The sequence below is a fragment of the Micropterus dolomieu genome, linkage group LG20, assembly GCF_021292245.1.
Source record: "Micropterus dolomieu isolate WLL.071019.BEF.003 ecotype Adirondacks linkage group LG20, ASM2129224v1, whole genome shotgun sequence".
In the NCBI taxonomy this organism is placed as follows: Eukaryota; Metazoa; Chordata; class Actinopteri; order Centrarchiformes; family Centrarchidae; genus Micropterus; species Micropterus dolomieu.
The window spans coordinates 11101691-11120446 of NC_060169.1; the positions used below are offsets into that span (position 1 = coordinate 11101691).

An 18756-nucleotide genomic window follows, 5' to 3' on the forward strand; every position below is an offset into this window, starting at 1 on the left:
TGACAGAGATGCAGTATCTCAGTTTAGCAGATGAGGAAGATGAAACCTTTTCAAAGACACAAGAATCCACTCACTGTTGTACTTGGAATGGACCTTTATTCATAGATACAGTAACCATAATGTGCGTTAGCGAGATACACGATAGGAATGTTGTGTCACCAGCCCTCAGGCAGAATGGTGAATAGGAACTCTCATTCTCTCCGTCTGAAAGCACTGCTTACGCCTCAGAGCCTGTGTGTTACCTTGCTGTGACAGTCATTGTGTCCCCACGTGGCTGTAAGCTCAAGGTCTACGCAGCTCTCTGCCATGCTTTTATACCCTATAAATCACACCTGAAAGAAATGTGGGGTTTGGAGGCCTTTGAACATACCTGCAGTTTAGCGGTGATGCTCTCTACCTCGGCCATGAGCTGAGGGATTATCTCTGCCTGCTTCCTCAGGTTCTCTAGCTCCTGGGAAAAATACATCCAGAAACCAGTTTATAGCCAACAAATCACATCATCATTCTATATTGTTTTCTTAAGAATCATTTAACAAAAGAAAACTGTTCAAATGGCTCTTTTCAAAGGTAACAAAATTTACATGTTTTATCTCATTTGTTTAATTCATACAAAAACCAATGTGTAAATACGCCACGGTGTGGTTTAATGAAGGGTTATGTGCCAGGCTATTTCTTGAGCAGGAGCACTGACTTCCTGGATTAAACAAACAAATTTAACAAAATAGATAAAGCATGATTAGTGAGCTTTAGAGGTAGCTTTTGTTAACTTTGGAAAGAGCCAGAATAGCTGTGTGTTAGCATGATTCTCTTTTTCTCAGTTTTTTTCCCTCAATTAAACATCTCTTCGCTCTCAAAACTGTAATCTCTCCGCTGCTTTAAACCAAACACACCACATGCAGTTTCATAGCAAACGTTAACCCTTCAAGCACTTCCAAGCAAATTAATAATTAGCCGAGTCTTTGTAGTCACCTGCAGCAGTTTCGTTCTGTTAGTTCACAGCTGGCCGGCATTGGGGTCAACACCACACTGAATTCTTAATAATTCATAGGCACGCTTTTAATTGGAGGAGTTGAGCGTGTGCATTTCTAGAAGGGGGTGAGTCACATTGCAGATGAGCCTCTGTGGGCTGTCTGCTGTATCAGTGCTATGCAAACAATGAGACTTCCTTCTGCAGGCGCTTCGGTCAGTGTTAGGAGCATTAAGGCTGATGCATAGGACTGTGGAAATGCTGAAGCCCCCAAAGGACATGATTCTTTGCTTATAATCTTTTTTTTAAATCATCTCCAGCTCTCTAAACTACCTACTTCCTGTTGTTGTGTAAGATATACCGCTCTCAAAGGAAAGATTTATATGCTCTATAAATACTCAGGGAGCCAGGTGCTAAACTAGAATATCCCAGACACTGAGTTTTCCTCAGGGAATTTGAAAGGGTCTTTACACAGCATTTTTTTGCAACTGTAATAAGCAAGGTTATATTCAAACTAAACGATTAGTTCATTCATTCATTAGATAATCGACAACCCACAACATATTTGAGGATCAAATAATCATTTAAAGTATGAAGTAGTATGAAATATTTGCTTATTCCTGCTTCTGAAATGTGTGGATGTACTGCTAATCTCTCATTCAATATGACTTGAATTGAATAGCTTTAGGTTCTGATTTGTTGATCAGACTAAAAAGAAACTAGAAAATATCTAAAAAAGCTTGGCCAGATATCTTCTCCGTACTTGAAAAGCCACTATGAACAGAAAAAATACTGAAATACTATCTTGTGCTGTTGAAACAGAAATATATACCGATTTAGGTACTCCTTTCCTCTTATGGTTACTAAATAGTGTAGAAAAAGAAAGATTGCCAGAAGTCAGCCCTCATCATTTGTCTGCAGACAGAAACAGCATTTAACCAGTAATGAGCAAAAGGTCAAAAGACTGTGTGGCCAAGTATGGCTCTTTCTCATTAGAAATAACAGCACCATTAGGCTCCACTGAGCTGACTGTCAGCTAGTCTGGATTATGAATGACTGATGCAGTAGACAAAAGCCACTACCACTAATGATATTTATGCCAGAATTCCCTGCTGCTCTGACTATAAACTAAACCATTGGATGAATTTACATTCCCCCAGTCTATCTATTTTCACAGTGGAGTTAAATTGTACCAAAATGGGACGGAAATCAAGTAAATTACTGAAAAAAATAAGCAGCACAGAAAGTAAACTGAGTGAAAAAAATAACTGGGCAGCATAAAGATCTGAGTTCAGTTGGGTCGGTGAAATATCAAGATGAATCCATACAAAATCTAAGATCACACAACAAAACCTATCATTTCCTACTGAGGTATAATCACCTCCTGAGGGAGAGGAGTGGTACTGAGTAAGAACAAGAGGCGAAGAGCTGGTGTGTACAGTGAAGCGATGTGCTAAAATATTGGAGTGAGGAAGAGAAAGTAGATCTGTTCTTTCGGGAGAAGAAGGGGTGGGAGGGTTAGCCTGAAAACTGTCTTAGATGAAGAAACGATGAAGGGGATTGAATTGAGTCACAAACTTTCAAAGTAAAATACCTGCTTTGTTACAAAGGAAAACACATTTACCAACTCTTACAGACAACCCAGCTCTCACACACTGGCCCTGTTGTTTCAAGACAATGTCATGCAGACATTTCACCTGCTCTTTGTCACGTAGCTCAGTCTCCAGCTCATGCACTCGTACAGTCAGTTGGGCGTTTTTCTGCTTCTCCTGCTCAGCTTCATTACACTGAGCTTCCAGTTCTGCAATCTATGCATGGGAGGAAAAGTGATTTATGAAAAATGTCAAGTTTCTATTGTGAAAAGTGGTCAACAGAACATATTCTCATGTTTTCTACCCATCATACATCTGCTAATGTGTATTTGTGAAATCCTAAATGTGCTGTATATTAAGTGGTGACAACTGACACCAGCAATTAGGAAAGAAAACTTGCAGCATGTTACAAAATGTATCATTGCAACACCAGCCCAGCTGCAGTAAGAGCCCACATTGATTATGAAACTAAAATGATTCTATTTATAGTGGACTTCCAGCTCTGACTCTGGTGCAGGGAACACAGAAGCTAATAAATGTACAGTACTGGATCAAAATTTGGCGAGGGATTCACACCACCCTCTGAAGAGATTTAAATAAATAAATGGACCAAAGTTGGACAGAGAATCTATTAATTTTGTGATAGTTTGTAGTTTTGTTCCTTGTATAGAACAGATAGCAATGTTTCTAACATGACACCTTTCAGCCAGCAGAATCGATGGCTTTGTGTACATTATTTAACTTCCCTGTAGGAGTGCATAACTGTATTACCTTTTCCCTGAGTGTGTCACTCTCTTCCTTGCAGGCACTAAGTTGTTTCTTCCAGCTCTCTACATTAGCTGAGGACTCCTGCAGTGCGTCCACCAGCCTGGCATTATTTTCTCTTAAAGTCTGCAGCTCTGTTTCCCACTTCTTGGCATTGGTGTTGCTGCCAGACAGGAGGGGGGAGGAGGGGAGAGAGATATATTAATGGAAGGACATTTTTGACAGGTTAGTGTTGAATTGCCTGGAGCTTTTGCCCACTGACATGACACATAATGCTACAAAATCCTTCCGGTCATTACTATTTAATTAGCTGTGATGTATATCACACTGTCAGGAGATATTTAAAACATAAAAAAGAAATAAGTGGGAAAAGTCCCAAACGGACTAATGAGCTGTAGCCCTGACACCAACAGAAGGTTTGTCTTTTCATAGTGTGTGTTTTTCTGTCCTGTCAATGAGGTTGGAGAGTTGTGATGTATATTTAGTATGCATGGTCCCTTCCTTATGCATGGCTGGGTTTAAGTTTGCTGCTCTCTATCAAATGTGGGCAGACTTGCACCGCAGCATTCTGCAGTCCTCGGCTGTTTCACTGCTGTGACACAGTTTCACAATACAAAACTCCAATGCCTTGTGAAGGCATGAAAAGGGGTAACAACCAGCAGTTTAATGACACACAATGCTTGATGCATGGAAATTAAACAATTGTCTTTCCTTTAACAAAGCTTTAGCTTCAGGCCCATAGGTTCCTAATAATTTCCTAGGATGTTTCCTGGAAGGAACTTTCCAATTTGGACCAGTTATAACCAACCTGATGTGAATTAAAACAATTCAGTTAGTAGGCATAATTTTTAATCATGTGATTTTACAACATATGAAGAATATTAATTCTTGTATATTATATGAATATAATATCACTTCTGACGTCTCTGGTTCAGGAGTGGCTTGACACTAGGAATGCGACATTTGTAGCTTATTTCCTGGACACGTCTGTGGGTGGTGGATCTTTATGCCCCGAATCCAGGTTCAGTCCACTCCTTGTGAAGCTCCCCTAAGTTTTTGAATCATCTTTTCTTGACAATCCTCTCAAGGCTGTGATCATCCCCGTTACTTGTGCACCTTTTAACCTTCCGGTCAACTTCCCATGAATATTCTTTGATCCAGCACTCTGAACAGCCAGCCCTTTCAGCAGTGTCCTTCTGTGGCTTACCCTCCTTGTGGAGGGTGTCAACGAGTGTTTTCTGGACAACTGTCAAGTCAAAAGTCTTCCCCATGATTGTGGTTGTCTGTACTGAATCAGACAGAGATTAAAGGCTCTTCTCAGGTCGACATTTATGTATTATACATTCTTTATTCTATATTGGGATACATGTAAAACAAAAAAGGAATATTATTGAAATATTATTTTACTTTATGTCAATTCAATTTGAATGAAATTGCGGAGAAAAAAAAAACTTTTCCACAGTATTCTAATTTTCTGAGATGCACCTTTATGTATATATCACTGGACCCATAATATAAAGCATTTCCCACACCACTCATACAGTTGTTAATTTAATTCTTCTTTTTTGCATGTATAAAGTTGGGAATGTCGTTTGATTGGTCTTTGCTTTACCTCAGGGCCTGTTACCCCATCTGCATCAAATACGTCAAGTGACTTTTTTGTTGCTACCCAGTACTAATTATGGCTAACTTTACTCACTGTAGTTACTCTCATGACCTGCAGCCCATCTAGGACCATAGTTGTTGTTTCACACAATTACCGAGCAGTTTGGTGCAGAGACAATTAAAACACAAGAAAAGTGTGCAAGCGATCAGGAGCTGCTGTGTGTGGAGTAAAAATTATATAATGCCCCTTAAGGTGAGTTTTGATGTGTGAGACCATTTGGATGACTCAGTAACACATCAAATTGTGCACATGCTTCAGTAAAATCCATGTGTCGGACCTTTAGATCACCATCTTTTTCTTTTATTCTAGAAAATACTTGAATGATTGTGATGGATAAAAGGTGAACAATAAGCATGTTTTTTGTGTAGTAGACAGATGCTGAAATGAGGACCTGCATAAAGTGCCAGTACAAGATGGAAAATTCTTTTTTTGAACTTTGAATCATGCAAAACTACCTTAGAGGAGTCACAGCACTACAATATAGGGCTGGAAATGCAGTATAATAGGTCTCCTTTAAATTCAAATAACCAGATTTACATTTAAGTGAAGGGAAAACAATGAGACACCAAAACAGTGTTTTAAATACTTTAAACATCAGTGTTACGTGTAACATGGATCAGAGATGGAGTTGCTGAAGAGAGAAACACTTGCATAATTTCACGGTCTCCTTCTTGGCAGAGAAATAAAGAAGATTTATCAAAAAGATATACTGTACATACTCCCTTCTGTGTTTTGGTTCATGTAAACTTTTGTATTAATTGAATTTAGATAATTATTAATTACATTATTCTCATTGTTGTGATGCAGCGTAGGCATGAGGATGAAGGCATACGATGAGGAGACGCTGCTATGTTATTGATAAAATATAAAAAAGGTGAATTTATCATGGGGAAACACATTCAAAGCAAATTCGATTCATGTCACTTTAAAGAGGTTCTTCTCATGTTTCCATGCTATGAAACCTTACCTCTGTTCTACTGCACTCTTCAGACGTTCGTTTTCGCTCTTCAGCACAGCAGCCTCCGGACCAACATGAGAGATTTTCTCATCATCTGTCCCATTAATGCTGGATGCCTGGTTGGATGAGGGCGTCTCACGTCCAGACTCCTGGCAGGGGACAGAGGGAGACCAGTTATGTTTCGGGGCAGGTTTGGATTCGGTCAAAGCTTACCTGCAGCTCTCTAAAAGGTCTCATGGGTTAAAATCTGTCTCTTAAATCCTGCTCTGACTGTGAAGAAATGGCCCTGGGTTTCTTTCAACGAAACACCATCAACAACCAGGACACGTCAGCTATGACAGCGGAGGGGTGAAGAAAAACTGTTGCCAGTATTTATCATGTCATATGGCCCAGCAGCTTTCTGTGTCTCAGAATTGAGTCTGTTTCCTGCCATCTGCAGTCAGTGCAGGCAGAGTGCAGGCCTGGCAGGCGGTGACCTTGCGTAACTGCTGGATCTACCTCGAAATCAATGCTGTTCACTTACTGACAGACATTTACTTACTGACATTTAAGATCATTTGTGTAGAACTTAGCAACGTTTATGGTTTTATTACTCTTACTTGCTTCCTTATCTTCTTAATTGCTGTGGTGTCTGCCAAGTAACAAGAAGCTTAGAATGACCTTTAACCTCTCAATCATGGTGACACGACTATTACATGAATGAGTTGTTTGTTTACATTTGAAATTCAACACGAGCTTCATATAGTAGTCCTGTGTTCATATAATTATTTTAACTTAACTATTTGAATACTTGATTATGTCAGAAGCTATTTCTAAAACACAGAATCTGTACTTGGTGTTTTTGAATGAAAGTTTTCCATATCTTATTTTCCCCACAGTGCTGCCAGTTTTCTCGCTGTAGAGAGGCCGTCAGTGACTGTAGAGAAGACAATTGGACAGCAGGTGTGTTACACTGAATCAGAATTGCAGTACCTGGGAGTGATTACTCAGCGTCTCCACCTTCTCTTGAGATTTGTCCCTTGCTAGCTTGGCAGCTTCTTTTACCTCCTCGAACTTCTCAGCAAACTGAAAATGAGATCAACATGAAAAGGCAGGGTGATTAGTGACAATACTTTTGTTTCAAAGTTTTGGGAGATCATGAAATCCATTATCTAGTGATAGTGAGGATTTTAGAATCAGATATACCCTTAAAGCCTTGTATGATTGCTTTGTTTCCCGATCTGATGTTCAGTTAATAACAAATTTTGCACTGTCCCACTCGAGTTTTAGGACAAATACATAAATCAATTGACTCTAAACTGTAGGGATGCTTTTGTGACTTCACGTGATGCTGCCGAAATGTTTCCTCTCACCTTGGCCAGTTGCTGTTCCGAGGCGAAGCCCAGTCCAAACACAGTGTTGGCCCTGCTGTCCGCCCACTGGCCAAATTTCTGCGATGTCTTGGTGAACGTCATGTTGGGTGTGATGGTACTGTTGATGATCACCTGTTAGGACAAAAATTACTTATTAGTTTCCTGGCCCGACTGGACATCATACTGGTAATAAATACAGATGTAGAGACATCCAGCATAATTCTCTGATCCATCTGACAGGCACACTCCCTCAGAAAGATGCCTGCTGCTAGGTTTTGAAAATTGTGTGTCTCTTTCAGCCAAGACGTATTGGAGAAGGAGCTCCAGCAGCTGCATTCACATGATGAATAGTCCTATTGATTTAGCAAAGGACAATCCTCTATTAGAGCTCCATTCACAGCAGAGTAAGTCTGTAATACCCTGCCCATGTCTTTCACCATGCCCAGACTGACAAGTTTTATTAGAAGTGGAATATTTATTATTTCGTCTTAGGATGATCCATTTAATAAAAACAGAAAAACAATATTTATTTTCATTTTACTAATTTTATTTAATTAAAAGCAAAGAAATTAAATATAAAGTCATGATGCAGGATGGCAATTGGTCAGTCACATAATGACAACTTTTGCTTTGAGAGTCTTATTGTCTCACAGTGTAATGTGATTAAAATAGTCCATCTTCAACCCACAAACATTGGCACACAGTTTACTATATTATATTGTAATATGTGTAATAATATAACTTAATTCTTTGGGAAACTATTAACACATGATGTGGGGGTGTCCCTCTGTTCAAGCATTTCGGGGTTGAGTATCCAAAGTTTTGCCTGAAATGACAGGTAAGGCCATACCACACAGACTTTGCTATGACTTAATGATGACTGAGATTAAAAAGAAAGACAACACATATTGTTAATTGTGGTCTTATAATAGCCAAAAACTTTTAGTCCAAAGACGGCTGCTGTCTCACAATCACAGAAAATGGCTGAAATTTTCATAGCATTGTATTACTTGAGCTGTCTGCTGCCCAAATTAATAATGCAAAAACCTCCACTCTGTAAAGTTTAATCTTCATGGGACATGAACAGAGAAATGTCACACATTAAACTTCGCTCAATTTATTATGGTCAAGCAGTTGTTGTTTAGAGGGCAGCCTCCATGGGCTGGGAGGAAGTGGGTGGGGCACGTATAAACTTCAAGGTTATTATTAGTACCGGACATTTTGTTTCACAATTTCAAATGAAGATTTGACACACAGAGACACACTATGCAGTGGTGACTGCTGAGCCACTTACCCATTAGTAGTGAAATTACAATTGCGGTATTTGCTACATTACACATTCACCTGTTGTAGCTATGCAGTAAATCAGCTGCCAGAAACATATGCTCCAGTCTAAAATTGTAACTAGTGCACAAGGCAGTGACAGTAGAAACCAACTTAAAATAGTATTTCAGCCTGACCAGACTGTGCTGATCTGTGTGAATTTGCTGCTGATAAAGACATGTCAAATCTTATATGATGAACAGCTAGATGTGCATGTAAATACAAGCAGCAGCGAGCCTCGATAGCTCAGTAGAGTGTGCGCCACGTATCAAGGCAGAGTCCTTATCACAGCGGCCTGGGTTCAAGTCAAGCCCGGGCCCTTTGCTGCATGGCATCCCCTCTCTCTCCCCTGCCTATCCTGTCTCTCTCTACTGTCAACTAAAGCAGATATGTAAAAAAAAATTTTTTTAAAGACACAACACAAGCAGTTTTAATATACTACTGTGGATACACAAACCCAGTCTCACTATCAAAATAGAAGAGAACTCAAAAATAGCACACGCAAATTACCCCAACAATTAAGAAACAATAGAAGACAGTTTAATCACAGTGCAGCCCTTGTTTCATAGCAACATGGCACTGAACACAGGATTCGAGAATTCAAATTGCTGACAGACTTGTGTCCTTTTCTACGCCCCCACTGTCTCCATCTTCATCTCCATTTTTTCAGTGGCTGAGGTGTTAAAACACTTCACACTGCATCACTACTGGACATAGAGACCCAAAAAAGCTGGGCTGAGCTAACACGAGTACATTAGCACGCAATCAATACCCTCCCATTCAAAACAATGCTAATGGTTCCTTAAGTAAGAGATCACTGCGCATACACAAAAAATATCTTTATATACAATGATACATATCATTGTCACATATTGGAAAGATTACAGTTGCAACTTCTGATTCAGGCTGCATTCCCGCTGCCGCATCAAGGGGTTATAAAGAACGTGGCAATTTACAGAGGTGCCAGTAATTTAAAATAAGGCTTCATCAAAACAAATGTTACCTAATTTCGTCAGAAGAGGAACTCGGGCAAAACCTGAACAACACTTAAAAGTCTCATCTCAAGCAGCTGAGTGAATATTTAACAGAGCTCACCGCGTTGGCTCAAAGAGAAGTGTTAAGATAAGATGAAAGTTTAATGATCATTGTGGAGAAACTGGGCCGTTGCTGCAGGAAGAAGCAAAGAAAGAATTAGGTGAACAGATGGTAAACATACATACAGCACTAGAACATAACGCCAAGAAGACATTTATTCATTAAAATGCACAGTTTCCTTTTGAAAAACTGACGCAGATTGTCATTGTTGTAAGCCGATAAGAGTCCACATTTCTTGTCATTTGCATCCCATTTGTTTGCTAAAACTCTGTCATGTTCAGAACTCCTGAAATGTAATGTATTGATGGTTGAACACCTACAGAAACATAAGTAGAAACATGAGTATCAACAGATAAAAAAAAAAAAGGGTATAGATCATGATGTGAGATCCCGACTAATGCTCTGTTAGTTAACACACAGAACTACCTGGTTGTCCCTGTGCCCTGTGACTGTGCTGGATTGTATGAGTGTCCGCCTCAGTGAGCAGGCGAGTGAGAGTGGAGGGTGTGACAGAGGGAGGGAGAGCAGAGTGACGCTGGCAGCTGTGCCGATGGTGAGCCGGGCTGCGGATCAAGTGGCACATGAGGCGCAGACCGAAGCTCATCGGGCCAATAGCCTGGGGGTCAGTTAGAAACTCAGAGACTGCCAGGAGGTTATAGGAGAAATCCTCCATGGTTGATTATGTGTCTGCAGAGGGCAAAGAATCTGCAGAGTCAGTAAGTAAGATAGGAGATAGGAGAACATGGGAAAGAAGTATATGGGAGGGGAAGATATAACTTGTCAAGCACCAAATGCCAGAAGACTTTGTGTAGTGGGTGTCCTTTTCTTCAGCTATGACAGAGTGGTAGTTTTTTTAAAATGCTAAAAATGTTATGTCTTGTCTTTCTATTGAGCCAAAACTCTAGGCTGACTTGTCACATATAATCATCATCATCCCACATATTATAAACGGATTTTTGGCTAAAAAAACTGAACAATTATACTTGAATATTTTGTTGATTTTAGGAAGGTAATTTTACTATTACTATACTTGATCATAACATATGATTACCTCACTATTTTACTGTGGCCAACAGATTTCAGTTAATTCCAGCTGAATGTATGGCACCAAACCTGTTTTTTGAAGGATACATATAAAACTAATGGCAACAAATGGGCAGCGAGGATGATGAACAGGAGGAACTGGCAGCAGTATTGTAACTGAAACACAGCCAAGCCAAGGCGAGATGATGGTCGCTGTGTGATGTAAATGTTAAATATTTTTTATTATATTCCCTGGTGGCAAAGGTGCAAGTCTGGTTTTGGAAGGGAGGGTGGGTGTTCACCCATTAAGAAGTTGGAGTCAGGGGTGCACCACCACCACATCTTAAAGAGCAGGCTGTTTCTGTGTTTCCACATAAACCTAGATCTACCAACTTGAGCTGACCCTCATGCTTTCCATAATCATAGTGGCAGCCTAATATAGATTATATGTTCATTTTTGTATTAACCAAGACTCTGATCTTCTCCAGAATATGAATGTATTGTAGAAGATATCTTGACATAAAATTGGATCAGTCGGCTTCTTTGACATGCAGGGCTCCAGGAACAGTTGTTGAAATTTGGAGTGTGTGCATATTGGCTCTTCTGCAATCTATGGCTAGCCCTAACATCCTTCCATGCATAGATACACAGAGATGTATCTTTGCAGAACTACAATTTAAGCTTGAGACTAGACTAAACAAATGGGCAATTTCAGTCTCAATAGAAAGTATTAGAGCATACAGGAAATCCAGCTTCTCAGACTGGAAGTATAATTCTGCCTTAAGTCTTGACAGTCGGCTGACACACAGCACCCTTTTTATTGGTAGAAGTAAATATGTATAATACTTCAGATGAAATTCATGGGTTTTTTTTATATTTGTTGTCCCAGTTTGTTTTTCTGACAAAAGTCAGAAAGTCAGTGATGCTGTTTGCAAGCACACTGGCATGTACCAGCTTTGGTGTGAGGACCATTATCCTAATGGATGATTGTTTTGGGACTTGTATCAACCCAGTGCATTCTCTCATCATGACGGCTGTGTATACAGTAAAGAGTACCCAATCTAGCTTGATTTAGTGATTCACCTAAATGCCAACTTCAAAGTGTGGAGGCAAATTCTGGACTCTGAAGCAAGGGGCAGGCATGCCCCCTCAATTCCCAGTGGAGCTAAGGCTTTTTCTTTTTCTTGGTGGAGACAAAACTTTATGACACACATTTAGAGAATCTACATGGTATACTTGGGGTGCAACAATTTTATAGGGGAGCAAGGAGATGATAACGCAGGGAACTTGGCTGTAGGCTAAAATAGTGGAATATACTGTACACTAAACTAGTTAAAAACTGAACATCTGGAAAACCTACCAACACATTTAACAAATTCACTTAGTGGAATTTGAATTCTTATTCTTGGCAGAAATCTGTTAGCTCGGGAAGTTCTCACTCTTGGAATAATTCATAAAGTGCAGCAGGAAAACTCTTCACTGTGTTGTCATGGTGCTCGGTACATCACTGCATGATAAGCACATTTCAGGATGAGCAAGAGTCAAAAGTGGTGATATGCTCCTCTACTTGCCATATCATCATCAGCGAGTTGCAAGGCCCTCAGGAATAGACAAATGTAAGCTGACGGTCTGTCACAGTTAGGGTGTACAGCAGCACAGACTATTGTTCTCGACAGACCGGGGTCCCTCGCAGCTAGCACACAAACTACAAAATATATTTAACATTTATTTGATATGACTCAACATTTCCTCACTTTCGGTTACTTTGCTCATACCGACATCACTTAGACTTACTTAAATTAACTGGAAATGGATAAAATTTAAATCAGCAGGAGTCATCTCTTTTCAAATTTAGCTAACATCTTAAGTTTTAATCCTCCTAACTCACATATAGCTGCTGCCTGCAGACATTTTATGACACATACAGCTCTGTTACAGGAGAGTGCAGAGACAGGAGGACAGGGAGGATGACAGGAGTGGGAGCGCAAAGAGTGGACCGCTGGCCTTGAGGTTATATATGACATACAAAAATATCGATGCATCTAGACAGAAATAAAGTAGATTTACCATCTCTTTCTCACTAAGAAAACAGATTCTTAGTGAGGGACTTAAAAGATGGAACAAGTGGTATTGTCAGTGCTGTAGCTCCATAAGTGCTGCTTGATGACATAACAGATTAGAGTCTTGCCTCTCTGGTTTCTAACTGTGGGAGAGAGCTATTTTGAAGCCAACAGAGCTTGACTCAACAATGCTATGCACGAATGGGGAAATAATACATTTTAATTTACTTTTAAAAAGGTATTTTTTACTCTAAATTGTAGTGAAAAGCTCTGACAGGAAAATGTTTTCCTAATCTAAAAGTCACAACAGAAGACCATACAGTCACAGGGGCTCACTTATTCAAAACTTTCTTTCTTCTTAGAAATGGAAGAAAATGCTTGGGTTGCAAATACTCTATCTATCTAACTATATATCTATGTTGAGTTCCTGTGAGACCCACCCTTCAGCTGTCGGGGTGGTAATCCTAAAACTGAACTCAACAGGACCTTCACCCAAACAGAGAAAGTGCATGGTAAAATCATCAACACATCCCAACAACTGTCAACACACTCAGTCTCTGAAGTAGCTCTGCAGGTAATCTGTGTGATTTAAGATTGTGCCAAAAGGTGATTGCCTGGTAGTGTCAGCAGAGGGATACCGCTATCATAACCCTCCTCCAGTTTTCACACAGAGAGTAGACTCTGATTGCCATGGAAACACAATCTACTCTTTCGGTTAGTGGAGAAGAACGTGTGAATATGGGATACAGGCACACTCATATGGTGTCTCTTGTCACATGCATGTTTAAATCTTCACATCATGCTCTTGTGATGACAAATCGAAAATCATTTTGAAAAATGAGTGTGCTGTTTTTACTTGTAAGCCACCGTGAATGTTCACGCGCACACAAACATAAAATCAGGTCAAAAATCGATGCGGAGGGATATAACTGAAAAGAAGAAGACCTGATCCAGTGGTACCATTATTTAAAATCTCTATTGTTCTGGCTGTTTGTTGGTGACAGTAAATTATAGATAATTTTGTTTAATTGTGACTCAACAGGTATGCAGCTCTTGGCTGCTCTTGTTAATTTGTTAGGGTGGATGTTCAGACTTGTTCAGACTTTGGTTTCAAAGTACATGTTCTGGTTCTTCCCTGTGCTGAACTATTAACACATATTGGTAAGCCTTTCATGAACTCATATGTATCTTAATAAATGTGATTTAGCTTGCTGCCAGCTAAATCACATTTATTGTGTTGCTTTGTGGGCTTAGACAGAAATAAGTGTAGCTGTGTAAAAATTCTGTCTTTAGAAATTGTATATTATGTTCTTGTATGTCTAATTTTATGTGTTGTGCTTCTTAATGCATATAGCAATGTATATAGTATTCTTGTTTTTAAGCTTGTGCTGCTGTGACACAAATATTTATCTTATATTATAAATATTACTATTAAGGTTGAGTGATAATTATTATCATTTAGTGACTTTTAGCCAAATTAATGCTGAAAAAATTAGTTGTTTAATCAATTAGTCAAATCAAAAAAGTTAATAGTTTTGATATATCAAGCATAGCGTAGTTCAGGCAGGCAACAAAGTCAAGCTCAGCTCACAATCCCAGCACATCAGCTGATAGCAGCCATCTTAAAGCCAGCCACATCAGCTGACAGCTCAGCTGATTCCTCTCTTAGCATTCATTGGCAAATTCCAGACAAGGCACTTTATTTAAGCTGCTACAGCCCACCTGCCTGGTAATGCCTCTGCCTCTACAAGCAGCTCATAACCCGCCACCACCCCATCTCCGCCTTTCAGGCCATATCGATTAATCATGTAATTCGGTATCAATGCCTGCTCTGTTCTGTACCAGGGGAGTCTTTTTCTGCTGCTCTCTGCGTCAGGCTTTCCATGTATGCACATGGATTGGCAGGGGTCCCAGAACCGAGCCACACCGCCAAACATAACTACAGTGGCGCAAATATCGGTTTCTTTGATGAAAGTTGTCCTGACTAAACTACTGATCTTGTTTGTCATTTATCAAGAAAAAATGCTGAGCCTACACAAGTTTCAGTTCTTAAACTGTGGAAATGTTCTACTCTCTTTATATATTTGTATATGGATTATGTTTGGATTTTGAACTGTTAGACAAAATAATCAATTTGAAAACATCACCTTGCAGTCTGAGAAATTGTGATGGCCATTTTTCTCAATATTCTGGCCTTTTCGAAACTAACAAAATGTGTTGCTGAGTTGTTGTTTTACACATATGTATATGTGTCTTTTATATATGAAGTTTGGTTTCATGTAAGGGAAAACAGGCAGCGATAAATTACTTTCCTCACAACACAAGCAGCAGGGCACAAAAATATCACATTGTTCCAATGTTAGGTTGATGCTGACCAATGGGAGCTGCACATGTAACATTAATACACTTCATAATTCCTTTTGTTCAGTTGTGGCTTTGAGTGCTCTTTCCTCAGCCTCAAGTGTCTGTCCTGAGAGAAGTTAAATGTTTTCCCATCATCTGTTTCTGATATGGTTACACACAGACACACAGTATGCACGCATTCATACCTTGGATCCATCCACGCTGATGATGCGGTAGCTGTTACGTGTGCTGTCATAAAAATAGGAGACAGTGACGGCCATCTTGCTGGCAGGAACCCAGTTCTTCTTAGTGGTTGGGTCGATTTGGAAGACATGGGCCCTAGTGGTGTAGATCGGCTGCTCCCTGGAAAGCAAAGGAAAGAGGAGACGGACAATATGAGAGAAGGATCACTTAAGAACTGAGTTCTTAATATTACATTATGCCTGCAGAGATACTGTGCAGTGTCTCCAGAGATGCCGAGTCCTTAGAGAGTCAGCACGGACGGGCTGGTGATAATGTAACACAAACCCTAAAGCCTTATAGCAACCCAAAGCCATTAGCACATCAACACCCCCTCCCCTCCCATAGGTGACGCTAACACATATCTAGGTGTTTGTGCGAGACTGTGCACAAGTGTGTACATGCACTTTGCCCTGTGCACCAAATACATTCGAGATGTCTGTAAAGGTTCTCAGTCATCCAGGTCATAGTTATCTAAAGAAGGTTAAGTCAAGGGCAACTGGACTTGGTTGAAGTACAAGAAGATGTTTCGTCCTCATCCAAGAGACTTCTTCAGTTCTGAGAAGACTAGTAGGGAAACTCCAGGATGCACATTTTAGAAAGAGAGGATGGATGGTTTGAAAGAGGGGTCAAGGAAGCCATTTACACCCGGGTTGAGAAGCAGTCGCTGAACAGAGAAAGGGGTCTACGCCACCACTTATCCCCCACCTACAATGCTGTCCTTTCATCACTTCCCAGGAAACTTAAATATTACGTCTTGGCCTTAGGCAAAGATGGTCGTTCAGACTTGGCCACGGGTGGTTCTAACGACCACAACAACTGTTGTTACAAAAGCCAGGAGCACTAATGAACCAGCGGTATCGATGACAAATGACCCCACAGAGGTTAAATAGCTGAGTTTCCCTACTAGTCATTTCAGAACTGAAGAACTCTCTTGGATGAGGGACAAAACGTCTTCTAGTATCTTCAACCAAGTCCAGTTGCCCTTGACTTAACCTTCTTTGGATACATTCAAGACAATTATCTACCTGTAGTCAAGACTTGCTGTCGTCTTGCAAAAAGAAAAACACCAACTTCAAAATTTCCAATATAAAAAAAACAAGAGGTTGATATCATACTAAATAATCTCATTATTTTTCCAAGAAGAAAACAAACTAATTTCAGCAGTGCTCTATTTGTTTTTTTTCTTTGGCTGGTACTGACTGTCACAAAAAACTGAGGCGACTTCAGAGGAGGAGCATTTCACATGGCATACCAGCAGCTGTAAGTTCTTCCAACACAGTAATGAGTGGTGTGAGTACTATGAGGATTAAAAGGCATCAAAAAGCTATTAAAGTCAATGGTAAAATAATGTTTTCAATTAAAACTTTGACATTAATCCTGTAATAACACCAATGGTGCATCACCTTTATAGAGCAAACTATAACTGTATTGGGAAACATTGTTAACATCACTTCCATCTATCTTGACAACTGAGCTTCTGAATCATCTCAGTGACCCATTATAGCCAGCATTCACATAACTCAAGTTGAGTTTCTGTCCTTCCTAGTGGTGTGTTTGATCATTTTATCTAATCCGAATCCATAATCAAATCTTACTGAATCCAAATCCGTCTGAGTCCCTTATACAATCTGTTTAGGTTTAACTTACAAAGTAAAGTTTTTTTTACAAACTTAGAGCCAAATCTGAAATGGAATTAGCTATCAAAACTCAACAATGACTGCAATGGGGAAAAGTTCAAAATCATGTCATCTATCTTTGAGAGGCTGAAGTAATCTGCCTCCAAGCAATGAGCAGCTAGCTGCCCATGTGATTCAGAAGAGCATCAACATGGGGATGAAGGAGCAGAATCAGACCGCCTGTTAAACTTGAATGACTGCAGACTGAAAAAACACAGTGAAAATGCTCCTCCTCTTTATGACATAAACAAACACACAGACGCATCTCTCTCTCTCTAGACACTGATTTTCCTCTCTCTGTGTCACTTGTGTACACACACACACACACACACACACACACACCCTGACTCGAATGTTGAGAGTTGAGTGCTGTTGAGAAATAGGTTTTAAAAAATCCTCTTCCCCTCTTTCTATGTTTTCTGTTTACAGCATCAAAGTGAACAGCGCACTATAGACTTATAGTACTTCAACTGGTCCAATATAGTTAATACAGGTGTTTAATCAAATGTTGAAAAAGTCTACAAACTTGGTCTTTTTCCAGCTATTGTGTTCATTTTGATTAATAAAAATTACATAGGGAAAATCTATGTAAGCTTTACTACTGTTAAATACTTTAAAGACAAGAATTTTCTTTTTCATACTTTTCTTGCTTTACGAGATTCTAATGCCATGTTGTCACATCTAAGAATATTTCTACGACAAGTAAGTGCAGCTTGTGGTAAAAATAACCACATCTGCATGCAGCACAAGCATATCCTCAGTTCCTTACAAACTATGAAGGCACTCTACACTAAAAGATGACCACAGCTGAAAGAGAAAAAACTAGTTGCACTCCATTTATGGTAGTGCTTTACAGGGACTGGACATAGCAGGTTTAAATTATCCACTGGAAGTCGTTTTAAAAAGGGGAGTGCAGGTGGTTGTGATGCTCTTCTATAAAGTTCCAAGAGTGAGGGATAATTAAGTGGAGCGAGTGCATGAGAGGGATCAGAGGACACCTCAAGAACTCAATAATGAATGTCGATGAAGAATATGGGGGAGACAGATGGGAAGTACTTATCTTGCTGGGAATCAAAATGTGGAGTGAATGTGTCTTTCAGCCAGGGTGAAGTTTACTTAGAGCACACCTCTTTATAGCCTACTTGGAAAAGCTGGCCAATTACCTCAGCGTTTCTCTCGCAGTGCTTCTCTTTGTCATCTTATCTTGTAATCTATGCAGTAAAGTATTTAGTTTACTGGGCTGTCCTGGCATCTTTTGCATGTCAAGTCGCCCCCGTCTCTTCTTTTTCCTGAAAATGTGTTCTTGGATGTTTTTCCTCGTCCTCTCAATGGCTCTTGTGCATTGTCACACTAATAGGTGTCACTGGGTAATTCGTGCTTCGTGATGTATTTATTACATGCACTATTGATTGCTAACCGATCAATAAATGAAGGTGAAGTCTTGTAAAAAGTTATGTTTATATTCAGTGTTTCTCACTTAAACATATTGTGTGCCTCCTAGAGGTCTAACAAATGTGCTGAGTCTTAATAAAACATCTGTTCTGGTGTTTTTTTTCCTTTTACATTTTAATTCCTGTATTGTTTACATCCATGTTTGCCAACAGCCTTCATCCTCACTGCCACTGTTGGTACTATATTTCTGCTAACTGTTGATCAACAGAAGGAATGTGTATGGTGAAGCACTCATGCATGT

General features: G+C 39.7%; 1 protein-coding gene across 1 annotated transcript in view; it reads right to left on the bottom strand.

Moving 5' to 3' along the window:
• homer2 (homer scaffold protein 2) overlaps positions 1-18756 on the bottom strand; it is a 31324-nt gene that overhangs the window by 3214 nt on the left and 9354 nt on the right. Inside the window, exons 3-9 of the mRNA XM_046032962.1 lie at positions 15351-15507; positions 7301-7432; positions 6921-7013; positions 5958-6097; positions 3331-3487; positions 2665-2775; positions 371-451 (exon numbers count right to left, since the gene is read on the bottom strand). Coding sequence (XP_045888918.1) covers positions 371-451; positions 2665-2775; positions 3331-3487; positions 5958-6097; positions 6921-7013; positions 7301-7432; positions 15351-15507 — 871 coding nt within the window. The remainder of the gene's footprint in view (positions 1-370; positions 452-2664; positions 2776-3330; positions 3488-5957; positions 6098-6920; positions 7014-7300; positions 7433-15350; positions 15508-18756) is intronic.